This window comes from Callithrix jacchus, chromosome 22 (assembly GCF_049354715.1).
Source record: "Callithrix jacchus isolate 240 chromosome 22, calJac240_pri, whole genome shotgun sequence".
NCBI classification, from domain to species: domain Eukaryota; kingdom Metazoa; phylum Chordata; class Mammalia; order Primates; family Cebidae; genus Callithrix; species Callithrix jacchus.
This window is the reverse complement of record NC_133523.1, coordinates 30,472,191-30,499,344: the sequence shown is the minus strand read 5'-3', so window position 1 is coordinate 30,499,344 and position 27,154 is coordinate 30,472,191. Positions and strand designations below refer to the sequence as shown.

The following is a 27,154-nucleotide window of genomic DNA, read 5'->3' as shown; positions in this document are numbered from 1 at the left end:
ACAATGCGAGACTTGGAAGTACCTGGATAGGCAGATGGCAGGGGTGAAATGTGGGCTTAAAAGTCTAGTGGCAGCCGGGCACAGTGGCTCACATTTGTAATCCCAGCACTTCGGGAGGCCAAGATGGGAGGGGATTACTTGAGGCCAAGAGTTCAAAGCAGCATTGAGTTATGATTGGGCCACTGTACTCCAGCCTGGGCAACAGAGCAAGAGTCTGTGTTAAAAAAGAAAACAAAGAAAAAGAGGGGAGGGGAGGGGAGGGGAGGGAAGGGGAGGGAAGGGGAGGGGGAGGAGGAAGGGAGGGGGGAGGGAAAGGGATGGGGAAGGGGAGAGGGAAGAGGGGAGGGGGAGGGGGAGGGGGGAGGGGAAGGGGTAGGGAGGGAGAAGGGGAGGGAAAGGGGTGGAGGGGGGAGGGGAGGGAGAGGGGAGAAAATCCAGTGACCAGGCAACTGTCCCCTAGCGACCTGCTGAGAAAACTGCAAAGAACCCACAGACTCCAAGCTGGGAGGAGGAGCAGGCAACCCTGAAATAGGAGGGCCAACTGGGATGCTTCAGACTGAATGATCAGAGCCTGGCTCCCTTCCCAGCCTGCACACACTAGGGGTCTTCTGCCAGGATGGAGACTGCAAGTCCATCTGTAATAGAATGAGTTTCATTCCCCTCCAAATCCACCTTGAAGTCCTGACCCCCAGTACCTCTGAATGTGACTGCAGATAGAGTCTTTGAAGAGGTAATTAAGTTAAAATGAGACAGGAATAAAACAGGGAGGCCCCAGGAGAATCAAAATTCCAGGCAGTAGTTTCACATGACTTGAGGCTATAGGCTGACGAGACCCTGAAAAACAGGGTGTGGACCAAGCTAAGACCAACTGGGCCAACATGGCACTAGATTTGAACTCGGTTTCTCCCTGGACCTCGCCGTGTGCTCATTAGCATCCTAACTCACACCAACCAGCGCTGTGACAGTTCCGAGACCACCTGTGTTTGCTGCAAAAATCCATGGCACTTCCGTTCTAAGAAATTTCCACTTTTCCCCCGGGAATTTTCATGGCTATTCCAACCCTGGGTTAAAGAACCCCACAGAGGTAGCAGCCCCACACCCTACTGTGAGGCTCTTCAGTCTGCCGGCACTCCTCTCTTGAGCATGTACTTTTTTTTTTTTTTCTGTTGCCCAGGCTGGAGTCCAGTGGTGTGATCTCAGCTCACTGCAACCCCCACCTCCTGGGTTCAAGCAATTCTCCTGTCTCACTCAGCATCCCCAGTAATTAGGACCACAGGTGCATACCACCTTGCCCGGCTAATTTTTGTATTTTTAGTAGAGACAGGGTTTCACCGTATTCGTCAGGCTGGTCTTGAATTCCTGACCTCAGGTGATCCCCCCCACTCAGCCTCCGAAAGTGCTGGGATTACAGGCGAGAGCCACCTTGCCCAGCCAAAGTGTGTACTTTTCACTTTGCAATAAATCTCCATACTTGCACTATTTTCTGAATTCCTTCTTGCAAGGGTGTCAAGAGCCTAGACACTGGTTGCAGTGGAGGTCCCACTGGCATTCGGGGACCTCCCTCAGCCCACTGGTATCAAAAATGCAGTCATTAGGGTGGACCCTAATGATCACTCTAACTGGTGTCCTTATAAAAAGGAAATTCTGATGCAGACAGCGGCAGAGGGAAAACCACAGGAGGGCACAGGAAGAAGACGGCCATCTACAAACTCAGGAGAAAGGTCCCAGAAGAAACCAACCCTGCCCAATGCCTTGATCTCACACTTCTGGCCTCCAGCACTGTGAGAAAACCACCACCACCACCATTTTAAAACTCTTGGCCAGGCACAGTGGCTCACACTTGGAATCCCAGGACTTTGAAAGGTCAAGGCAGGAGGATTGCTTGGGATCAGGAGCTCAAGACCAGCCTGGATAATACTGTGAGATCCATCTCAACAACAACAACAAAACATATAGATTAGTTGATATGGTGGTATATGCTTGTAGTCCCAGCTACTTGGGGGACGGAGGGAAGATCACTGAGCTCAGGAGCTTGAGGTTGCAGTGACAGTGAGCTATGATCACACCTGCACTCCAGCCTGGATGACAGGCTGAGACCCTATCCCTTAAAAAAAAGAAAATAAAACTCTGGAAATTGACCAAAAACATACAATATATCAAGAAGCATTTACTCAAGAAAATCTACTGACCAGTATGAGGTTATGGCATTGTAGCCTGGGGCTGCTTTCATCAGCTTGCCCAGTTCCCTGGGGCTTACATTCTACCAAGGGGAATCAGGCGTGAACACTGATTGGAATATTCTATGACCAAGAGTGTTGTTGAAAATAATTCAAAAGTCTCAGCTAGCCCAAGGTTGTGATAAAGTTGGGAGAACCAACAGATCAGCAGATCAGACAGAAATTTAATAAGGAGATCTGGAAGTGAAAAAATTAAAGTTGACTAAAGCTAACGCAGTGCTTAGAGGAAAATGTATAGCAGTGATGTCTATTAGAAAAGAAGGATCTCAAATCAGTAGCTTAGTCCACCTTAAATGAAAAAAGAGGAACAAATGACACCCGAAGCAAACAGAAGAGGGAAAGTGATGAAACACAGCAGAAAAGCAACAGACAAAAGCAGTGAAACCACGTGCTGGTTCTTTGAAAAGATCAACAAAACTGACAAGCCTTTAAGTAAATGTTGAAAGAAAGCAGAGAGATGACACAAGTTACTAAAATCAGAAATGAAAATGAGAACATCATAGTGGTTATTAGAGAAAACTACGAATGCTGTTAGGCTAAACAAGTGAGGCAACTTGAATGAAGTGAACGAAGCCCTAGAAAGACATAAATTACTGAAGCTGACTCAAGAACCAACAGAAAACATGAGTAGATCTAGGGTGGAGGCACTGAACTAGAAAATAATATTTTAATGTCTGGAGCCAGGTGTAGTGGCATGTACCTGTAGTGCCAGCTACTTAGGAGGCTGAGGCAGGAGGTAGGTTTGCTTGAGCCCAGGACTTAGAGTCCAGCCTGGGCAACATAGCAAAACTCCATCTTTAAAAACATTAATGTATCACAAAGAGAAGTCTTGTCTCAGATATCTTCACTGATAAATTCTAACAAACATTTAAAAAGAAATAAATCCAATCCCCCCAGAGAAATAGGGTACGAGGAAAAAAACACTTCCCAACTTATTTTAAAACCTGTATTAATCTGATAGCAAAGCCAGACAAAGACATCACAAGAAAACTACAATTAGCCCTCAAAAACAAGACAAAAGAAAACAAAACAAACAACATAATTTGAGCAAACTTAATTCGGCAACATATAAAAATTATACACCATGACCAAGTGACATTTATCCCAAGAATGTGAGGTTAATGTATCAGTAGAACATACTACTTTAACAGAACAAAGGATGAGGCTATATAATCATCTCAGTAGATGTAGAGCAAGTATTTGACAAAATCCAACACCCATTCATGGATAAAAAATTTTTTTTCGCAATAAACAATAAAGGGAATTTTCTCAAAGTCATAAAAGTCATCTACAAAAATCCTACAGCAACCATTATACTTATTGGTGAAAGATGGAATGTTTTTCCCCTAAGAGCAGAACAAAACATGGACGTCTACTCTCACCACTTCAATTCCTACCATACTAGAGGTTCCAAACAGTTCAGTCAGGCAGGAAAAAGAAATAGAAGGCATCAGGTTGGAAGCGAAGATGTAAATATCTCTTTATTTGCAGACAGTATAATCCTGAATGTAGAAAATCCTAGGGAATTTATATAAAGAACTATTAGAATTAACTAACAAGTTGCAGGTTCTAAGATAAATATACAAAAATCAATTGCATTTCTATATATTAGCAATGAATGATCCCAAAATGAAATTAGAAAAACAATTCCAGGCTGGGCGTGGTGGCTGAAGCCTGTAATCCCAGCACTTTGGGAGGCCGAGGCAGGTGGATTGCGAGGTCAAGAGATCAAGACCATCCTGGTCAACATGGTGAAACCCCATCTCTACTAAAAATACAAAAAATTAGCTGGGTATGGTGGTGCGTGCCTATAATCCCAGCTACTCAGGAGGCTGAGGCAGGAGAATTGCCTGAACCCAGGAGGCGGAGGTTGCGGTGAGCCGACATCGTGCCATTGGCACTCCAGCCTGGGTAACAAGAGTGAAACTCTGCATCGAAAAAAACAAAACAAAACAAAACAAAAAAAACAATTCCATTCACTACAGCATCAAAAAAAAGGTAAAATACTTAGGAATACATTTAACTAAAGAAAGATGAGACTTGTATACTGAAAGCTACAAGATACTGCTAAGAGGGATTAAAGACGATTTAAATAAGTGGAGAGATACTCCATGTTCATGGATTGGAAGAGTCAGCACCGTCAAGAAGACAATTCCCTCAAGTTTAGCATTAGAGTCAGTGCCATTCCTATCAAGTCCCAGTAGGCGTTGTTCTTTTTGGCAGAAATTGACAAACTGATCCTAAAATTTACATGAAAATGCAAAAGACTCAGAACACCCAAAACGATTTAGAAAAAGAACAAAGCTGAAGGATTTACATTTCCTGATTTCACAACTTATTATAAATCTATACTAATCAAGACATTGAACTGTTGGCAAAAATGACAGACATACAGATCAACGAAGTAAACTGAGATTCTGAAATAAATTCTTACATTTATGGTCTATTTTTGACCAAGGTGCAAAGGCAATTCGATAGGGAAAAGATAGTCTTTAATATGCGCTGGGAACTGGGGTAATTGGATATTCACATGCAAAGAGAAGAAGTTAGACCTCAGATGATACCCAAAATATAGCTCAAAATGAACCAGTAATAGCCAAAACTAAAAAAAACTTTAGAAGAAAACATTAAGAGAAAATCCTTATGATCTAAGATTAGGCAAAGGTTTCTTAGATACAACACAAAAAGCATGACCCATCAAAGAAAAAAAAATGATGAATCACACTTTTTTAAATTTAAAAACTTTTCCACTCCAAAATACACCATTAAGAAAATGAAAAGGCAAGCCACCGATGGGGTAAGTTATTTGCAAATCGAGTAACAATTACATCTAGGAAATACAACACAATGAAAAGACAAGTAACCTGATTTTTAAAATGGGCCAAACCTTGAATAGATATTTCACTCAAGAGTATATCCAAGGGTCTAATAAGCACATGAAAATATGCTCAATATCGTTCATCATTAGAGAGATACAAATTAAAACTACAGTGAGACACCACTTCACACCCACTGGATAGCTATAATTAAAAAGACGGGTAATAATAAGTCTCGATGAGAATGTGGAGTGACTGGAAGCCTCATACCCAGCTGATGAGAAGGTAAAATGGTGCAGCAATTTTAGCCAACAGTTTGTCAGTATCCTTTAAATGTAATGTAGATTTACTATTACGACCTAGCCATTCGACTTCTAAATATCTACCCAAGAAAAATGAAAACACAGGTTTGCGCAAAAACGTTCACATCAGTGTTCATAGCTGCATTAGTCAGAATAGCCAGAAAGTGTGAACAATCCAATATCCATCAGCTGGTGAACAGATCAACCACAATTCCATGTAATAGAATAATATTATTAGGCAATAAAAAGAAACAAACTGATATGAGTAAATATTAAAAAATGACTCTCAAAAACATTATGCTGACTGAAAGAAACCGGATATAATAGACCACACAGTGTATGATTACACTGATATGAAATGATCGGAAAGAGCAGTGCTATAGTGATAAAAAGGAGATTCACGGTCCCCTGGGGCTGAGGGTGGAAATGGGGAGTGACTGAAATGGGTGCAAAAGATTTGGTGGTGGGGGCAATGGAAGTATCCTAAAATTGGGCTGGACATGGTGGCTCATGCCTGTAACCCCAGCACTTAGGCAGGCCAAGGCAGGAGAATCACTCGTTCAGGAGAACAGGAGTTCGAGACTAGCCTGGGCAACAGAGCAAGACCCTATCTCTACAAAACAATTAAAAAGTTAGCTGGGCATAGTGGCGCGTGCCTGTGGTCCCAGCTACAGGGGAGGCTGAGGTGGGAGGATTGCTTGAGCCCAGGAGTTCAAAGCTGCATTGAACTCTGACCTGCACTCTAGTCTGGGCAACAGAGCACCCCACCCCTACAACAATGCTGAAATGCCTGGCTTGGGAGGAGTTGGGGTGGACCCCAGAAAGTCCCCATCACCTTACTCACTGTGAGGCCCCTTTGGAACAGGGATCTTTCAGTAAATGTGTCTAAAATAAATTAGTGGAAGTGGAAAATTTCTCCAGCAGGAAGAACCCGCCTCCTCCCAGCCTGTGGTCCTCCCACAATCACAGACTGTCCTCCTTACTCCCCAGTGAAGGGCCAAGGCCCACACGTTTTGCAAGTCCTGTGTGTTGTACACGCTTGATGTGCGCAGTTGATTTAAGCCCAAAAAATCCTTTAATTACTGCCGCTACTTCAGGCTGGGTTCTGGGAAGGAACTAATTCAAGCAGCAATCACTCGACCTGAAATATTATGAATGTAATTTCATTATTTGGTCTGTGCGGGTCGTGGGCAAGGGGTTACAATAATTGGCTTTGCTGAGTGCCTGCTGGAATGGCAATTTGTCACCCAATTCTGTGGCTGACAACTGACAGACAGTTCCTCCTGTGGGGCCCAAGTCATTTGCCCCTGCCTGGCCTGTGACCTGTCAGGTGACATCGTCAGGGTATGCTCACAGCAGCCACTCCAGACTTCATGGTGAAGAGCTCCTCACATGAGCCGTAAGGTACCTGTCTACCCGTGGGTGGACAGTAATACTGAGGTGAGCATACATACTCATACACACCCAGATTATGGGTGAGGGCCAGATGCACACACACATGCACACACTGGGGGACCTGACCCTTCACCAGGACACACACGTGCACAAGAACCAGAACACGTCTGCTGTAAGCAGGAATGAAGCATACCCCAATAGTCTGCAGGGCAGTGCCGTGTGGCCCCCGACCCCCACCCCATGCCGGCCCTCCAATGTTGTGCGTCTCGTAGCATAGTGCTTGCTCCCAGCCCTGAGTGGTTGTCAGGTCACCAAAAAGACTTCAGATCTTTGGGATCTGAAGACCCGGCTTTTAGTTCAAGCTCTGACACTTCCTGGCTGTGTGACCTTGGGCAAGTGACTCTGCCTCTCTGTGCTTTAGTTTTCCCATCTGCAAAACAGAGACGGGTCCAGTGAGGCTCCAGCATGAGGATATTGGTAAAACATGGAAAACACAGAGCCTGGTACACAATAGGCACTGAGTGCTCACACCGTCATCACTGCTCGCACCACACTCCCAGATGCCGCCTCCCTAAATGCCCTCAGGAGTCTCAAGTCCCTCTCCCAGCCCCGGGTACATCTCCATGACATAGAGGCAGCAGGGAAGGCGAATCTGCAAAGCGCCCCCTGCTGGGCCGTGCCAAGCCTGTCTCCAAAGGGACCCTTGGGCATGGCTGCCACGGTGCCCTAGGCTGGAAGAAAGAGAGCCAGGACGGCCATGCCTGCCACACCCCATCACTGCAGGAAGCAGGCCACCAAGTCAGAAATCCTCCATCCACACCTACAGGCACCCACGCCTCCATCCCCAGGTGGATACTGGAGGGAGTGCCCACACCCAGCAAGGCTTTTCTGGAAATGATTCTTTCTTTGCTACAGCAACAGAAGCTGGCCAGTGGGTATAAATATTTGTACATGAGGAACTGCGTAAATGAAGGAAGGTTTTAATTAGGTGTGCTCCCCAGAACCCATTCCCTGGCCCTTGCCTCCCCTGTATCTCTGCTGACCAGTCACCTCCCAGACCCCCCAGGTCCTCTGTCAGACCTGAATGGTGGACAGGGTATCTGGCAGGGCTCCTGGTCACTGAACCAGACAGCACCACCGAGGGGCTCTGTGCAGCCCCTGTTGGTCAGTGGGGCCGGGGAGATGCTCTGCTTATGGCCTGGATGGGGTCTGGCTTCATGGGGGTCCTATGGGGCTGAAAGTAATTCAATGGGTCCCCTTCCACCCACCACTTCTGTGTCCTCCCATGGGGCACAGGGAGAGCAGGCATGGAGCCAAACAGGGCCTAGGGGGCAGGTCTCAGCCCCGTAGGAATTTAGGGTATGGGAAAGATCCAGTCCTCCCAGCTATTCCAACCAACAGAAGGTACCAACCACCACCTATTACCTAACTTTGAAGAACACATTCCAAATTAGAGCTGCCCCTAATATCAGGATAATCCACATAAATGTATGTTACAGATCCTTAGCTTTTCTTTTCTTAAGACAGGTTCTCTCTCTGTTGTCTAGGCTGAAGTGTAGTGCATGATTTTGGCTCATTGCATTTCTACCTCCTGGGTTCAAGCAATCCTCCTGCCTCAGCCTCCCCAGTAGCTGGGATTACAGGCGCCTGCTACCACACCTGGCTAATTCTGTAGTTTTAGTAGAGACAGGGTTTCACCATGTTGGCCAGGCTGGCCTTGAACTCCTGACCTCAAGTGATCAGTCCGCCTTGGCCTCCCAAAGTGCTGGGATTACAGACACGCCACTGCATCCGGCCAGATTCTTAGCTTTTTAAAAAAACAAAACAAACACAAAAAGGATCTGGCCACTCTGGACCTACACTCCTGCACAGAGCTCTGGGCTAGAGCGGAGCAGTGGTGGCACCTGGCCCTGGGGCCTGTCTGTCCACCTTCCCCTCACCCTATCCCCACCCCTCCCATCCTGTGGTCTCTCCCTCCATGTGGCTCTGTCAGATCCATTGTCTGATGGGTCCCAGTGACCCCGAACAGTTTCCACAGACATCCCCTCGTCTCCCTTCCTCCAGGGCAGATCCAGACCCTGAAGACAAATGTCAGATGCATTTACAAATGGCTACAGCCTTTGCAGGAGGTGTGATGGGGTCTCTTGGGACTCCATCCAGGACCTGAGGAATGCTGCAAGCACTTCCCATGGTGAAGCACCTTTGGACACAACCAGAATGTAGCAAGGGACTCATGGATTACCATCCCTGCAGTCCCACCCCGGTGGAGAACTGGGACCAGGCTCAGAGCTTGGTGGGGAGCTTGGATGAGGCCAGACCACCCTCTCAGGGGTCTTCAGGCCTTCTGGGGGGGGCTGAAAAATGCCTCAACCAGGCCTCAGGGCAAGATGACAGGCAGCCCCCGACTTCCCTCTGAGACCCCAGACGCGAACACGAGAAGCCCTCAGGAGCTCCTCTTTCCCCCACCAGGAGCCAGCGCTGTGCAGGGACTCCCCAGTGGCAGTTGTCAGAGGGAACAACTGAATCGATTTAAGCACAGCTATTTTCCCCACATAAAATAAAATTTCAAAATGAGCGAATCTTTCACTGACTTCCACTATGATTCAAGTCAAAACTGCAGAGCCACAAATCCTGGAAAATAAGCTTCATAATGAAAACATCAGCAGGCATATAATGGTGAAGCTTTTTTGGCTTAAATGAGATCTGCCCAGCGGCTCCCAACTTCTGCAAATATTGTGAGGAGAGGGGGACCTGCAGTGACCCAAAAGCACCACAAATGGTGCCGACCTCAATGCAAGAGCGGGATAATCCCACAGGCGGGCAGTTGGAGCCCAGCAGAAGGCAAATGAGCCCTTGTCCATTCCTACAGACCTGCCCCTTTGGCCTCCGGAACTGGACCTCCAAGCTCCTGTTTCGTAACTACCACCATCACCTTTTCAGGGTTTTAAAAAAAAAACCAAGACCCACGCAGTGGCCACGGAGAAGGACAGCCATCATAGCAACAGCCCTGTCCTTGGAGTGTGGGTGGACTCCTCACCACTTCCCTGCTGTCTGTGTTAGGAACAGGGGCCCCAGGATGTCCCTTCTTCATGCTGGCAGTGGGTGTGTCCTGTTTCAACTTACTGGATGTCCCCAGGTCCTCCTGCTTGACCCTGAGACTCCAGGCCAAGTGAGGCTGGTGAAAGGCGACAGATCTGGGCAGAGGGCTCCCCTCCTCAGGCCCCTGTGGAGCCTGGTGCCCCTTGGGGAGTAGAGTCTCCCCTGCCCTCAGCCTCTCCACAGCAGCTGCCCTGGGCTGAGCGGGAGAATTGGCTCTGATGCTGGATGACTCTCACTGAAGACGCTCAGGCAGTGAATGGGGACAGAGGTGAGGGAGGGGTAGCACAGGTGGAGGGAAAAGAAGTCCAGCCAGGTGGCATTCCTCCCCAGCACCCAGCCTTCAGTCCCTCCTTGGGCTCAATGCCCGGCCCTAGGCGCAGTCCCGGCACTCCAGACCTGATGTGATCCTGCGGCATCTCATACACAGATCTTGACCTTCGCTTCTTCCTTTCTCCGTCCCTCCAATGTATTCTGGGCCAGACACAGTGGGAACAGGGTCACCCCACATCTGAGACCTGCTCTGAGCCTCTGGGCTATAACTCACGACACAGGTTAACAGAGCTGGATTCACCCCCCATGGGGGTCCTCTGGGGAACAACTGACCGCTATGGAGACACAACCCAACACCGGGGCTACCTGGGGACGCGGGATAAGCATCGGAACCGCCTGCCCTGGCCCCCACATAATGGGAGATCCAGTTTTCCTGCTGAACTGAAATTTCAGAAGGTGTCCTTGTTGTGGGTTTTATTAACCCAGTGGAAGAGCCTTGGGGCTTCGGTTCAGGGAGTTGATAATCTGCTGGGTGTTGGCAAGAAATGTCCTTTGAGGAAAATGGTAGAATAACAACAGACAGTAAAAAAAAAAAAATATTCAGGAGTTTGAGGCTGCAGAGAGCTATGATTGTGCCACTGCACTGCAGCCTGGGTGACAGAGCAAGACCCTTATTCTTAAAACAAAACATATAGGCTGAGCATGGTGGCTCATGCCTGTAATCCCAGCACTTTGAGAGGCTGAGGCAGGTGGATCACTGAAGTCAGCAGTTTGAGACCAGCCTGGCCAACCTGGTGAAACCCCATCTCTATGAAAAATACAAAATTAATCAGGCGTGCTGGCAGGTGCCTGTAATCTCAGCTACTGGGGGGGCTTCAACCCAGGAGGTGGAGGTTGCAGTAAGCTGAGATCAGGCCACTGCACTCCAGCCTGTGTGACAGAGCGAGACTCCATTTCAAAAAACAAAAACAAAAAACAAACCTATAGACTGTGACATTAACTAGTAGCAACAGGAAAGAAGGACGGAGTAGGCAAGCACAGGCTTTGGAATCAGACAGATCTGGGCTCAAATTCTGGCTTAGCCACGCAGGCTTCAGGACTTTGGGTAAATGATGGATCCCCGCTAAGTTTCAGTTAAGGATAAAGATGCCAGCCGGGGAGGTCGAGGGAGTACCACGTGCCAGGCACCCAGTAAACAACCACCCTGACTACGTTTCATGTACACGGAAGCTTGATTACGTTGTCTCATTTTTATAAATTACCATGATACATGTGCGTGGAGCTCTGCAGTTTTCAAAGCCCCTTTTGTCCAATACTTCATTAGATCTCCTCTTCTATTTTTAGCAAGTTACTGTAGTTCTTTTAAAATGTAAGTCTCACTCTTATTGGACATGATCATCCCAATTTTCTATTCTGCTCTCCTTTTTAATTTCCCCGCCCCTAGGAACCTTTAGCATAACAATTCTGGGACCGTTTCTATTCATATCAATTTTCAGATTACAGCAATGTGATGTCTGTTTCCTAATTTAATTAGGTGATTCCTGTTATTAGTTCCTACATGCTCATTATTTTTCATTTAGCATATTTTAATGCACCAAAGGAAAGTGAGGCTCTAGCTAGAGACCCCCAGGGTGTCTTCTGCAGGAAGAATCTAATATTCACTCCAATTGCAGGGGCTGAAGGAACCCAGGAAATCGTGGCCACGTAGAAGACTGGGGAGCCACAGGATGGGACTGCTACGGGGAACAACCCAGGCTCAGGTGAGAGAGGCTTGAGGCTGATAAACTTTCACTGCAGAGATGGGGACCACAGTGGGAGCCCCTCCAAATCAGGGCCTCCCAGGGAGTTTGGCAGTGAGGGTCCTTCATAACTCCCACCCCTAAAGAGCAGAATCCAATGATAGTCCCAAAGCCAGCACTACCCAGACTCATGAAACCCACTGAGCTCAGAGTATCCAGACCCAAAGGCTCCATGTTCTGACCCTGCCTTTTTCTGGCACTTGGGCAATCACCATGTAGGGGGAGCTCCTTGTCTACCCCTTCATCAGTACTGGTCTTTGCAAAACTCCGGGGGTACCCTTCACACTGCAATCCATGTGAACCATACCCCATAATTAGCATAAAGCACAGTGTGGGTGGTACCCCTGGCCAGGTGTGAAGCAGTAATTGGGGCTTGGTTTTCTGGGCCCCTGGGCTCTGGCCACCCTGTCCACCCCTCCCTACCTACAATTGTGCTCAATGATGGCTAGCCTGGCCTAGAAGGAACCCCCATGAAGCCATTCTGCCATTTTCGAGAAAAAAGGAGGACAAGACTCCCAGGGCCACCCTTGGAAGGAACACTGTTACAAGCACTCCACTCGAGCCTGATGCAGTAGGTGATAAGGAGGGGGCACTCCAGGAGAACTGAAAACCCAGTGTGCGGCTTTCCCTGGGGTGAAATTGTCTTCACTGTGGCCCAGGAAAAGCAAGGCACAGGAGGGCAAGGTGGCCCTTGGCAGCCTTGGGCAGCATTCAGGAAGAGGGTTTGAAGCTGCAGGTGCATTGTTTAGAGACACTGGGCTGAGAGTCCCAGCCCTGCTGATTTTGAGATAATGTATTGCCAGCTACTTAACAGGATGGATCACTGCAATTACATGTCACTTCTGATATTCACAGTCACAACAAGGATGTGTCAGCCTCGCAAGGTTTGTAGGAGATATATATGATGTTCTGCAATGCCGTTAGAAAATGATTTCAGGAAACAGACTCAAGAGGGTTCCAATAAAACCCACCTGCCCGGGGAGAGCAGCTGGCTCCATGGAAACTGGAGGGGTGGGTACCAGCCTTGGAAGGAGTGTGGGCTCAGACACCCAGCTGCGGGAGGACCGGACTCGCTCTGAGAGGGCCAGCAGGCTTCTTTCCCCTGCAGCCAATGTGGCCCAGCTGCTCAGAGGGGGCAGGCAGGAGCGGCCGCTGTGCTCCTGTTGCCTCTGTCACCTTCCTTTGGGTGAGCTGTTGAGAGCCTCTTAGCAGGTGCCCCTGTGGTCCTGGCCCACACAGGGCATTAGTCCTGGTGGTGTGGTCTCAGAGCTCCAGGGGGACACACCCAGGACATGACAGTCACTCTTGGAGCTGCACAGACTTTCTGACATTGCAGTTTTGCCCTCCACACAGGCAGGGGTAGGGCAGTGTGTCTCTGGTAAACCTGGGACCCAGAGCGAGAGCCACACTTTCTCCAGTCAACAAAGCACTACCTCCAGGAGATCAAAACAAGAGCCCTGGCATCAGTCAGATCCATGAGCAGTGGACTGCTGGCTCTGTCCATTTCTAGCTGTGAGACATTGGGCATGACGCATAGCAGCATGTCCTCCAGGGGAGACTCCCAGCTCCACTGGAATCTCACCCAAGCTCACTTCACTGCTCCCAATGGAGGTCAGCACCTCCCGTGCACTAGAGAGGACAAGCAAGCAGCCTAAAGTTCCCCTCCTCCAGGAAGTCCTCCTGACTCCTCCAACTCTCATCTCTTGAGAAGGGTTTATAATCTGCCTTAAGTGTCCCCAGGCCCCACTGAGCCAGGACTTGGTCTTCCCTCCACTGTCCCCTAGATTGGAGCCCTCTAGGGAAGGGCCTGGATAACCTCCTTCCTTGACCCCACAGATTGTGAGCTCCCGAGAGCAGAGCCCGAGCTTCCTCCTCCCCCCACCTCCATCTCACTGTGCACCTCTCCCTGCCTCGGTATAGCTGAGCAGATGGGTTTGCAGGGGCCTCACACAGATGGGCACATAAGGATCTCTACTCCTGGCTGGCAAGTCCAGGGGCCCAGGCGTGGAAGCCCCATCTCAGGACAATGTGAGGTTTGGCCAGAAAAAAGCAAAACTCCATCTCAAAAAAAAAAAAAAAAAGAGAGATAAAGAAAAGAAAAGAAAATGTGGTGTATATATACACCATGGAATACTACTCAGCCACAAAAAGGAACAAAATAATGTCTGTTGCAGCAACTTGGATGGAGCTGGAGACCATTATTCTAAATGAAGTAACTCAGGAATGGAAAACCAAATACCACATGTTCTCACTTACACATGAGAGCTAAGCTGTGGGGGCGTAAAGGCATAGAGTGACACAGACTATGGGACTTGGGGAGAAGGCTAGGACGGGCGTGAGGGATAAAAGGCTACACATTTGGCACAGAGTACACTGCTCGGGTGACAGGTGCACCAAAATCTCCTAAGTTACCACCAAAGAACTTATCCATGTAACCTAAAACCCCCTGCACCCTCAAAAGTACTGAAAGTTAAAAAAGTATTAAATGAGTATTAAATACATGTAAAGTGCTTGTGATAGTACCTGGCTCATCTCAAGGGCCCGAGAGCATCAGCTAGTATTAGTATTGTTGCTGCTTCTGTATCTGCCCCAGTGAGTGTTGGCACATTGTCTCAAACTAAAAATCATCTCTTTGTAAGAATTATACCTAGCCGGTTGTGGTGGCTCACACCTGTAATCTCAGCACTTTGGGAGGCTGAGGCAGGAGATCGCTTGAGTCCAGGAGTTTGAGAGCAGTCTCAGCAACATAGTGAGATCCCACCTGTACATAAAATAAAATAAATAGCTGGGTGTCATGGCATCTGCCTGTGGTCTCAGCCACTCAGGAGGCTCAGGTGGGAGGATCACTCGAGCCCAGCAGTGAGCTATCATGGCACTAGTACACACAAGCCCAGGCAATAGGGCAAGACCCTGCCTCTGAAAAGGAAGGGAAGGGAAGGAAAGGTGAGCAAAGCGGGGAGAAGGAAGGAGAGGGAGGGGGAGGAAAATGGGGGAGAGAGGGGGAGGAGGAATGGAAGGGGAGGGGAAGGGAGGAAGGGTGGAGGGAGGGGAGGGGGAGGGGAATAAGAGGGAGAGGAAGACAGAGGAAGGGAAGGGAAGGGAGATGGGAAGGGAAAGGGGAAGGGAAGGGGGAAGGGAAGGGAGAAGGGAGAAGGGAAGGGAGAAGGGAGAAGGGAAGGGAGAAGGGAGAAGGGAAGGGAGAAGGAAAGAAAGAAAGAAAATTATATGCATTAAAACATGTAAAGCCAGGTGTGGTGGCTCAGGCCTGTAATTCCAGAACTCTGAAAGGCCAAGGTAGGCAGATCACCTGAGCTCAGGAGTTGGAGACCAACCTGCCCAACATGGTGAAACCCCGTCTTGACTAAAAATACAAAAATTAGCTGGGTGTGGTGGCAGACAGCTGTAATCCCAGCTACTCAGGAGGCTGAGACATGAGAATTGCTTGAACCTGGGAGGCAGAGGTTGTAGGAGCCAAGATCATGCCACTGCACTCCAGCCTGGCGTCAGAGCGAGACTGTGTCTCAAAAAAAAAAAAGGTAAAGTGCTCAGTATAAAAGCTGGCCCAAAGTAAATGTTCAGTCAATGTTCATTATCTTCATCCTTAAATGTCCCTGTGCCCTGCAGGAGTGCCCGGAGACAGGCCATAGACCTAGGCATCATGGGGGCCGTCCAGTCCCATGGTCTGTGCCAGAGGTCCCTGAGGGGGATTTTTGCAGTCCACCACAGCTGCCTTCCCTCTGGGCACCCCAGAACAACCACCTACAACTCCTTGACTCCAGAAAAAGGCAAAGGGCTCTGAGATATGGGGTGGCCCCACTTTAAAGAAAACTCACTCTGCAAAAGCCAAACATTGAAAGAAAGAACTATTTATAGTGTGGGAGCAACAGAATCTGTATGGTAACATTGTAGTTTTATATACTGATCTATGAATAAACCACAACAGAATCTGTATGGTAACATTGTAGTTTTATATACTGATCTATGAATAAACCACAACAGAATCTGTATGGTAACATTGTAGTTTTATATACAGATCTATGAATAAAACACAGAATCTGTATGGTAACATTGTAGTTTTATATACTGATCTATGAATAAACCACAACAGAATCTGTATGGTAACATTGTAGTTTTATATACAGATCTATGAATAAAACACAGAATCTGTATGGTAACATTGTAGTTTTATATACTGATCTATGAATAAACCACAACAGAATCTGTATGGTAACATTGTAGTTTTATATGCTTACCTATGAATAAACCAATCAATCCACACCATTCACTTTGGCTTCATGGGTCACTGACAATGAGTCACCTTGCCCCATTAAAACAAAATCCATTCCACTTAAAAGAATGATAAAATCAGAACATTGCTGCTGCATAACCTCTAATGAATGGCTGGATCTAGGCTCCACCACTGGCAGCTGATAACACAAGACAGCCAGGCAAACAGGGACCTCCTGATGGAAGAATACAGAACCACCCTCGAATTCCTGCCCCTGTAACTCCCCCAGAACAAAACAAAAACCAATCCAAACCTGTATCTGACAAAGCGTCAAGATTCACCTAATTTATTGGGATGACAAAGAACAGAGAACAATGTTCATCCGTATTGGACAGGCCCAATCAGCCAAATCCCAACTTACAGAAAGTTCGATAGGAGCCATGACCTGGTTTCCTCAAATAAATATCAGGAGAAAAATACAGGTGGAGAAGGAAACTTACAGATGAAAGGAGACTTAAAAGACTTATGCACCCACTACAATATATGGGCCTTTTCTGGATACTGGATGGAACAATTGGAAATCAAGGTATTTGTATTTGTGAGACAGCTGGACATTTGCGCATTGACTGGCTCTCAGATGTTACTGAGAAATTGTTAAATTTGATGTTACTAAGGAATGGGTTTAGTGGCAATGTCAACAAAATGGTTCTTTTCTTTAAACTGAGAAATATATTGAAATATTTATGGCTGAATTGATAGGATATCTATCAATAGTATAGGCTTCAAAGATCACATGGAGGGAGGGAAGTGGATGGTGCTGTGCATGAGGCCAGCTTGGTGGGGGTGGGGGGTGCTGGGTGCCGGGAACATGGTGTTCATGGCACTATCCTACTCCACTACTGTGTGTGTTCCAAACTCTCTTTAATAAAACATTCATTAAAAAAGCAGCTCATAGAATTCCATTTGCTCAACCAAATGTGGAGTCAGCCTTCTGCAGCCCCCGGGGCTAGTACATTGGGAGTTTTTTGTTGTTGGAGACAGTCTGGCCCTGACACCCAGGCTGGAATGCAGTGGCACAATCGCAGCTCATTGCAGCCTCGACTGCCTAGACTCAAAGGGTCCTCCCACCTCAGCCTCCTGAGTAGCTGGGACTATAGGTGTGTACTGCTGCACCCAACTAATTTTATTATTATTATTTTTGTAATGACAGGGTCTCAGTATGTTGCCCAGGCTGGTCTAGAACTCCGAAGCTCAAGTGGTTCTCCCACCCAGGCCTCCCAAAGTGCTGAGATTACAGGCATGCACCACCACACCTGACTGTTGGTATTTGTTATTCCTGGTTCTGACCTGGTCTCCATGTCTTTTTCTTGGAGGAGAGGTGAATCTTGTCTACTGGATCAAAAAGTAAACTTCCCAAAAGCAGAAGCTCTGGCCTCAGGGCTTGGCAGTGCTGGAGACTGGAAAATAACTGACTGGAGAGGTGAATTCTCTGATACACAAAACCTCATCTTCAAGTGTGGGTAGCTTACTGGGTAGCTATTTCTGTTTCCAAAGATTTGATTTGGATGATAGCAAAAAGTGTTTAAAATGTGGTTTGATTTACAAAAGTTTGGCAACCCCCTGCAATTCCATCTCCTGCCTGAGCCAGCCGAGCCAGGCTGGCTGATCCATGGGAAGTTCAGGTGCCGTTAACCCCTGGTGGCTGCATGGGAGAGACATGAGTGAGGCCAGACCCCAAGGGGCCTCAAGCCACTCAGAACTCCTGCCAACTCCCTGTCCCCCTTCCACACTTACAGTGCCACAAACTGCAACTTCTAGAGATCTCCGTCACCAAACAGTTCATGCCACGGTATAGAATTTCCTCCATAGATCCACCCATCTGCACTCCATACCCGCCGCCCCAACACCTGCCTGTTTGCCTGACTGGGATGGCAGGGCAGTTCCCAGAGTCTGTACCTCCTACCAACAGAAATCCGTAGGCAGAAGGCTTGTCAGGGGCCCTTGGGGCCACCCAGCCATGCAACTGGACACATACACTTCGTAAGCACTGGTTTCCAACAGATAAATGTAATCAAGGTTTATGTGCTCGGAGAAGCCAACAGGATGGGATTGTTTCACTTGAAAGATCAGAAGAAAATTGTAACTAATGTTGTGGAAAATTACTTTGATATTGCTTTCTTGGTACCGAATCACAATTAGGCTGCCGTGAGAAATACAGGGAAGGAATAAATGAATAGTAACAAATCAACACAAACAGCCTGTGTCAGAGACACTTTGCTCAGGGAAAGTAACGTAAGCATTACTTAAAGTTTTATGACTGTGTTTGGTGTGATTTACCCAGACCGTCAATTTTGCCTATCACCTGGCACGTGGTGAGAGTGGTCCAGCTGCATGGACCATCAGAAGACCCACGTGTGCTCCATGCCCAGGTTTGCTGGCTGCAGAGGGATGATGTGCTTGGCTCCATGCCATCTGACATCCCCCACCAGCCTGAGGCTTCGAGCTTCCCAGAAATCCCAGCGATCCCGTGGGTCCCCAGCCCACCTGTAATCCATATGTGTGTGCACTCAGGCAGCTGGGCAGTGCAACAAGACCTGCACAGCAAGAACTCTCGCTGCAGCAGGGTAGGGCACTAGCTGTAGCCACCAAACTACAGTCCCATCCAGGAGTGTCCCACATATGGGTCTAGGCCCTGGTCCCAGGTGGGCACCACAGGCACACTCATTCCTCCTCTCCCAGGCTCCTCCTGCAGAACGGGTGCACTGGCCGCTGGACCCTCTGCCCACATGCAACCCCAGCCACACACACACACCAGGGACACACCCAAGCAACTTTTGCTTGCCTTTCTTCCTGAGTTTGCTTCTGTGCAGAAAACAGGTACCAGCTCACAGTCTACCCTGACGGCGCTGTCCCAAGGGGTATGTCCCAAGGGGTCATGTTCTGCCAACACAGTGTCATGAAGCTGTTCTGGGGCTTGTGTGAGGCTGCAAACCTCCCACAGGAGCTTCTGTGCACCTGCTGCTCCAGAAGCCTGGGAACGGCCAGACCCACTTCCAACAGCCACCACCTGTGGGGGTCCGGCCCAGGCGTGAGTCAGCACCGATGACTCACCCACTGTCTCCTGGAGGCCACCGCCTTGGCTGCCTCCCTCTGACTCTCAACTCATCCACCTGCCCATGGGGGGGGGCTTCTGGCAGTTCAGACCCAGGGCCCCAGCTCTGGCCACCTTGTGTTCTTTTGATCTTTCTTCCTGATGCCCATGGGCCCTCAATATGCACTAAGGGCCACACATCATGGCTGCTCGTCCACAATGGGGGCAGAGGGGTTGCAGAGTTGAGACCCCTTCCTGTGCTCTGGGCTTCTGGCAGGGGGTTGTGCAGGAAGCCCTCTGCCTGCATCTCTGGCCCCCTTCTCTTTCATCCTGTTTCTGGCTCACAGCACTGAACAAGCAAGAGACAGTGAGTGGGTGTCCCTGGGGAGGAGTGGTGTCTCTGGGACTGCACCAGCCTGTCCATACCCTAGAGCATGGTGGCTTCATGGAACCGCCCCTAATGGGGACCACTGCTGAGACCCTGCCCTCCTGTGACTCCAAAGCTGAGAGCTTCCAGGCCTTGGCCCCCTGCCAGCTGATGTCCTGCCCTGCTGTATCTCTGGGGATGGGGACGGTGTCCCAGCAGCAGAGACCTTGCCTCAACTCCCCTCTCCATATCCCGGTCTGCCTTGAGATGTCAGAATCACCCTTCCTGCTCTGGCCTCCCTGCCATCCCAACTGTCCCCAGCAGCCCTCTATGACCACTGGGCACTAGGCAGGGGTGGAATGGAAGTAGAAGTTGGGGACACTTGGAGGGGGTCTTGGCCTCACAAAGCCAGAGGTACCCTGACCCCCTTTATCCAGACCAGAAGGGATAGGCTAGGCAGAGAAACTGAGTCTCACTTGTGGGGCATGGGCTCAGGGAGAAGTTGTCCACTTTCTGATGTCCCCCACAATATGGAAAAGGCCCAAGAGGTGGCAGAATCCTTTTAAATCTGAGTTTCATCAAAGGCGACAAATGGCTGAATAGACAGCAGCCCTGCCGTGACCTCCAAGAGAGGCCACCCTGCTGCTAGGCGCTGGCTGGAGGTCTTGCATCAGACACAGCACTCCCACATTGAGACTGATGCCTGCCCCGGGAAGCCAGGACCCCTACTCTGCCTGCCAGGGGTCTTGGCACAGACTTGCCCTTTTCCCCTAGAGCCAGCACACCAGAGCAGCTGTGGAGGCCTGAGCTTCCGGCTGGAAAGCTGGGGTCAATGATGGCAGGACCCAGAGCAAGGACTCACCTGGTGCCTGCTGTGATGCGAGCTCCGTGGGGTCCTGCAGGCTGATGAAGAGGAGGAGGCCTGCAGCTCCGAACAGCAGGACAGATGAGAACATGCAGGCCAACCGCATCGTTCTAGGTCGCTGGGTCATCCGGGGCTTGCTCCGGGGTCACCTCTCGGGTGTGGGAGGCACGTTCTTCCCTCATCGTACACACCAGGCATCCATCAGGCCAAGGTCTATGGGGCAGAGGGGAGGCAGTCATCACCAAGGCTTGAGGCACCCGGGCAGGTGGAGGCCCCGCTCACTGCAGCAACTCAAGTGCAACTCCCGGATGCCTCTACCCTCTGCAAGTTACCCAGGGGTATCCCTTCCACCCTTTCAGCCCGGGAGTCTCAGGGAAGCCCGTTGCCACCTCTGGCTGGAATGCTAGCTTCCCACCAGGGTCTCCCATATCTGCACCTCCAGAAAAATAATGGAATGAGACACCTTCTGGCCCTGCCTGGCGGAGCCCAGGTGGGAATCCCCAGACCCCCGGTCAGTAACCAGCAGTCACCCCCTACACTGTTCAGGCCTCCAAATAAGCATGCATGCTCCCAGGGTTGGGGCCTAGAGACAGGCAGGAACCTGAGTCTTTATCTCCGGCCCCCAGCCCAGTGGGCAGAGAAGCTCTTGGATGTGCCTCCGCCCTGCTCCTCTCTATAGGGTGCTAGGGACAAGATCTCCATAGAGCAGGTGGCTCTGAGAAGGAGCCTGCTAGGCTCAAAGGACATTCAGGCATAGATGGACCCCCCATGCCAGTCAGGGCTGTCCTTACTGATGGACTGACAGATGGGGCTGGTGGATGGCGGTCCCTCTGGACAGTCACACCAGCAGTAGCTGAGGCTCTGGCCAGACCACACAGGTCCCTGCACTCAAGGCCTTTGGCCTGGAGTTGAGGTGGGGAAGCCAGACCTGTGTCCAACAGACTCCAAGCTCAGAGGCACAGAGGCTGGGTGCTAACATCCCCTCGTGTTCCTGGGAGTAGCACTAGCTACTCTGGCCACTGCAGACCCACAGTATTATCCACATGACTTGCCTCTTACCCTACTTCCTATTAGAAGACAGGGAAAGAAATTCCCCATCCCCCACATACCAGCAAGTCACGCCAACGGCCAGGCTGTGCCTTGAGATGTGGGCACCCCAAGGCCATTTGGCCAAAGGAAGAATGTCAGTTCCCCTAGTGGGGGTAGGGAGGGCATGGGCAGAGTGCAGGGTGAGGGAGGCACAGGCAGCAGGCACTCCAGGGACCCCCTGCTTTGAAGGTCACCCCATCACCTTACTTTCCAGTGGACCCTCCTGGCCAGGCCTGAGGTATCACCCTCTTTCCACCCGAGGAGCCCTGGGGGAACTTCCCCACCCTGGCACAGGAAGCCTCTGAGGCCACAGCTGGGTGGCTGGTCAAGCCCCAGGTTAGATGTGCTGCTTGGGGCAGGGACGTTCCCCTGCCGAGGAACAATACTCCGGCCAGGCGACTCCTCTCCAAGCCGGACCCAAGTGCTGGGGGACGAAGCCCCACACCCAGCCCATGGAGCATAAGGAATGAGCAGAGCTCTCTCCCTGCTCCCCTGCCCAGAAACAACTCCCCACGACCAGACTGTTTTTCTGAAAGGCTCAAGGGCTCAAGAGGGTAAACTGCAGATTTGGGTTTCTCCCCTCTGCAGTCTCTGTAATTAGTTTTTCACTCAGTTAACTTTAATTAACCCGCCCCAGGCCTCTCCACACCAGGAAGGCACCTGACACTGGGCTCTCTGCACTGTGTCAAGCAGGTGGTTCCCGCAGCCTTCCAGCTTTTTACGGAAGCACTGAGCTGGGCCCATTTTGTTTCTGGAGCTGGCTCCAGGGTGTCAACCTGGCTCCGATCTCACTGTCATGGCCTCTGCCCCAAAGACAAACTGCTGCTTCCTGTCATCCACCAAGGCCACCCCTGCCCTTCTTGCAGAGAGTAGAAATGGACAGTCACATGTCTCCAAGGGCTCAGACTCAAAGCCCCTTGCGTGGGGCTGGGACCTTTCTCTCCACAGCTGTCTGGTGAGGCCGTCATGGGGTCCTGGAATTCACTGCCTTGCAAAGACACAGATGTAGCAGTGCAAGCCCCAAAGCAGGCTATGATGCCCTACTGTCCCTGATGCCCTACTGTCCCCCAAGCCCCTCCCTCCATGAGGACAATGCTGCACTGCAGAGTCCCAGGCCCACAGGGGCCAGCCCCAAAACCTCAGGAGAGAGTGAGTGGCTGATGAGGGAGGCAGAGCTGTTCTCTCCAGCCTGACTCAGGGGTGCCCTAGGCAGTTATAGAAAGGAGTTAGAAGAATGGAAAAGATGTCACACACTGATACAGGGGAGCCAAGGCTCTCAGAGGGAGACCAGGAAGAATGTTCAAGGTTTCTTGGGAACAGCGGCTACTTCATGGTCATGGGGATTGCGTTCATACATGCACCACGCCCACAGACCTAAGCAGGCGCAGGTTCGCTAACATGCATATGAACACATGCCCAGGTGCATGCTGGTGAGTGCCTGTGTGCGCACATGCGCGCACACACACACACCCCATTGAAGGTCCCCAGCAAGGCCCCAGCTGGAAGGCAACCATCACGAACCCCTGGGTAAGCTGGCCACGGTGTGGGCGCACTTCCTGCAGCCCCCTGAGTCAGACACCAGGAAGCCAGTTTGACCTAGGGTGGCCTCCAACATCAAGACATTTTGCAAGAAGGGAGAGAAGAAGGAGAACAAGTTCGTGGCTTGTGCCCAGGGCTGCCGGGTAAAAGAGCTAATAAAGGGTCCCTCAATATCAGGCTCTATCTGATGAACAAAGGGGACTCGGGAGCATATGTGATCATCATCGCATTTGTTCAGTAGCTGGCGCTGCAGAATGGTTACAGGAGAGCTGGGCGGTCCCCTCTTCTCCCCAGTCTGTCTCCATTCGAGCCAGTGCAGACATCCATTGTCAAAGACGAAATGGATCCTGCAGCCACGACCTGTCCTCACTTGTTTCTGAACCTGCCCAAACCAAACCCACTCCACGGAGCCTGGCTCCAGCCACCCATGTGTCTGGGAGCCGGGGCAAGGACCACATCCCTGGTCCCAAATCCAGGAAGGGGAAGGGGACGCAGACCCAGGACCACACCTCCATGGTGGAGCTTCATCTGTTCGCGTCTCCCCTTTCAAAGACTCTCCCCTTTGCTGGACCCCAAGAGAACACAAACACCCTCTCTACACCCAGGGAAGCTGGCATTGGAGCCTGTGGCTTCAGAGTCCAGCCTCTAAGCCCCAGACCCCAGATTTTCCCTCTGGGACCCTCCGCTCTGTGTTTGTTCTCACTGGGGACCATCTGACCAGCTAACTCCATGCAAACAGAAATCAAAAGGTCAGCGTGCCTCCCCTCCTAGGTAACTAGCCAGCAATATGACTGGGTCTTCAATGCCCCACAAGGATGACAACTAGACTCTATAGAACCCTCCTTTCCCCAAAGGTGTGGGAAAGAAGGGTGGTCGCCAACGGACCCCTGGGCTTTACAGGGGGTGTAGAATCCTCTATTGTTCCTCAGAGAGCCCCAGGCTTCAAAGTCACATGTTATTTTCAAGGCAACAGGAACTGCTGGTCTAAAAGCTATTGTCTCCCTCTCCTGGGAGTCCAGCTGCTGCCTGGGGAGTGGACAGCACCATCTGTCACAGGCTGGGGCCTAGAGGGCTGGGGGTGGGGCATAAATACAGTCACAGGCCTCAGCTCCCACCTGGGACTGTCCCATCCTCACCACAAACTACATCACCCTCAGCTCCAATGACAAGGGCAAAACCTGCCTTCTCCTCCCTACATCTATCCCAAGACCAATAGACAATAAGAAAATCCAGCCTGCCAGGGTCAGAGAAGAGGGAGGGTTCAGGCAAGAAAAATAAACAGCCCCTGTGAGTTTCTAGAGGCTCCTTCCCAGCCTCACAATTCCCAGTCCTCCTGGTGGCTTCACTCCCCGAAGCCTGAATAGCGTCACCAATTTTTACTTTAAGTGGGAGGGGGGGAGGATCCAATTAATCTTATAAACACCTCCTGGGACACAGGGCAGGGCCAAGGATTCCTCCCATTTCCTTATTTATTTGATTTAAAAATGTGTCTCTTTGGAGAAATTCACTTCAGGGCACAAGCAAGGACTTGGGAATTCAGCCAAAACACACGCACCTCCAGTGGCGACCGGCAGCAGGCGGACAGACGCACGGACGGCTCCAAGGACACGCTTGGCTGCGGCTGCTTCCAGGCCTGGACGCTCCCCCCAGCTGCCCAGAGGACCCCCTGTGGCCGTGGGGACCGGTCCCTGTGCCTGGCTCCAGGCAGCATAGGTGCACCCACGTGGTCAGCGGACCCCGGGCTCGGGAAAGTTCTCTGTCCGGTGGGTCTCCTTGCACCACATGGGCAGGAGAGAACAATGACGTCCCTCCCGGCTGAGGGCTCCCAGAGAAGCTGCTTGTTGGGAGAGAGGCTGCTATGGCAACTTGAGGAGAATGGAGCCAGGCACTGCCGTCACCTTGAATCCGGCACCGTGCCTTCTGCCACGGTGGCAGCAGCAGGGACTCTGCACTGGCCCCAGCTTCCCTCCTCAGCCTCCTGGCCTCAGGAACTCATCTGCTCCTCGCCGATCCATCGGTCGGTGCGAGCCCATAGCCTGGTCCCCCGAGAGCACTACCTCCTTCTGTTTTGTCAGACTAGTTCCCTGTGTGCGGCTCTCGCTTACTTCTGAGATGGGGCTCTTCTTGATTTCAGCTCATTAAAAATCCTGCAGCTAATTAAAACGGCTCTAATGGCAGCGGCGGCAGCAGCAGCAAACTCTGGGACGAGTCCCTCCAGTTTTTATGCGTAGGCATAAAGTTGCAATGCTCTGCAAGGATGACGGATGGGTGCGAGTGCTCAGACTCCAAGACGGGGCTGCAGACTCAGACTGGCTCCTGCCCTGCTGCCGGGGAGTGCTGGCCTGGGTCCTGAAATCCCCAGGCCCCCGCATGGTGCCATACTACTCTGGGGGCGGGGGGCAATTCAATTCCCCTACTGTCTGCTCCCCTGTTACAAGGGAGGGTTCTCTCTACTCCCCCTATCCCCATGCTCTGCAGTGGAGAGAAAGGGTATTCTGGGGTGGAGGTTACCATGTGAATCAGGCTCACATGGTCCTAAAGCTTGCCCCCATAAGCCTACTAGGAGCACCACAGCCCAGCCTCCCACCATCGCAGACACATTGCCAGGTGGAGGCTGAAGGGCGCCTGCAAACACACAGCAGCAGCAAGGGGAGTCTCAGAGCATGGTAAAAGAGTGACATGACAGGCCACGTCAAGTGACCGCACCATGGACATCAACTGACCACATCATGGACACTATCTCTGTCCAGGGCTTCTTACATGTTAAGGACATTTTACGCCAGTGGGGCAGAGCAGGGGACAGTCATTCTGCATGGAAAGAAACTGAGTCCCCTCCTCCTCCTCCTCATCCTGGCAGAGTCCAGAATGCTGACTCAGTGCCCTGAATGTATGAACCTTGGTCCCCCGAGAGGACCATCAAGGTGACAGCCCTTCACTCACTGTGGGAAGAATGTTTGCTGCCTGCCTCTGACTCGGCAGCTCAGGAATCAGGAATCGCATCGAGACCTCTCCCTGTCTTTGTATTCGCAGCACCTAGCACCGTCCCCGGCACAGGGAATGTGATTAATAGCCTCTGCTGCATGTTGAATGAGCACGAGTTAATAGATGGAAGTGTTTGGGGCCATCTGGAGAGAGGCACTCCATGAACCTGGAATTTTAAAAAGGTCATTTATGTTTCAGGGAGCTAAGGGTTTGTTTTCATCAGGGCTGGGTTGGAATCAGGTCCAAAGAGTGACCCAGTCCTATGACAAGAGACAAGGAAGAAAAGGTCCCCAGGGAGCCCAATGAAGCAGTAAAGGTTGAAATACCCGAGGCACGATCGCCACCAGAACCTCGATTTTGCCTCTTGGTGTCAGTACGACAGATTTCAGATCACAGAGCTTGAAGACGAATACATTTTTCAAGATAAATGTTGATTCTATCTCTACATATACATGTATATTAACAGGTGCAGTTTTTACACAAAAGACACAAGCCATTGAAATGTCACAAAGTTGACTGATTGTCCCCTGACATGGTTTGGATATGTGTCCCCTCCAAATCTCATGGTGAAATGTGACTGGGAATCACATTTCACCATGAGATTTGGAGGGGACACATATCCAAATGTGTTGGAGGTGGGGCTGGTGGGAGGGGACTGAATCGTGGAAGTGGATCCCTCATGAACAGCATGATGCCGTCCCTTTGGGTGATGAGTCTGTTCTCATTCAGTTAGTTCACGTGAAATCTGACCATTTACAAGAGTCCAGGACTCTCTCCCTCATCTGTCTCTTGCTGTTTCTCTTGCCATGTGACCTGCCTCCTCTCACTTTGCCTTCTACCATGACCGTGAGCTTCCTGAATCCCTCCCAAGAAGCCAAGCAGACACCGAACACCATGCTTCCTGTACAGCCTGCAGAACCATGAGTGAATTAAATCTCTTTTCCTCATAAATTCCTCAACCTCGGATATTTCTTTTCTTTTCTTTTTCTTTTTTTTTTTTTTTGAAACAGAGTTTTACTCGTTACCCAGGCTGGAGTGCAATGGTGCAATCTCGGCTCACCACAACCTCTACCTC

The 27,154-nt window shown here is 50.4% G+C and overlaps 1 protein-coding gene across 3 annotated transcripts in view; it reads right to left on the bottom strand.

The window, feature by feature from the left end:
- The window catches only part of CHST8 (carbohydrate sulfotransferase 8), a 145,135-nt gene that overhangs the window by 58,856 nt on the left and 59,125 nt on the right, over positions 1 to 27,154 (bottom strand). The window contains exons 1-2 of one of the 3 annotated variants that reach the window (XM_002761995.6): positions 24,653 to 24,901; positions 20,467 to 20,682 (exon numbers count right to left, since the gene is read on the bottom strand). In XM_002761995.6, coding sequence (XP_002762041.4) covers positions 20,467 to 20,596 — 130 coding nt within the window. In that variant the 5' untranslated portion in view covers positions 20,597 to 20,682; positions 24,653 to 24,901. Of the gene's footprint in view, positions 1 to 20,466; positions 20,683 to 24,652; positions 24,902 to 27,154 lie in introns of those variants that run through there. The other 2 variants (XM_008987701.4, XM_017968035.4) reach the window with 2 other exon arrangements.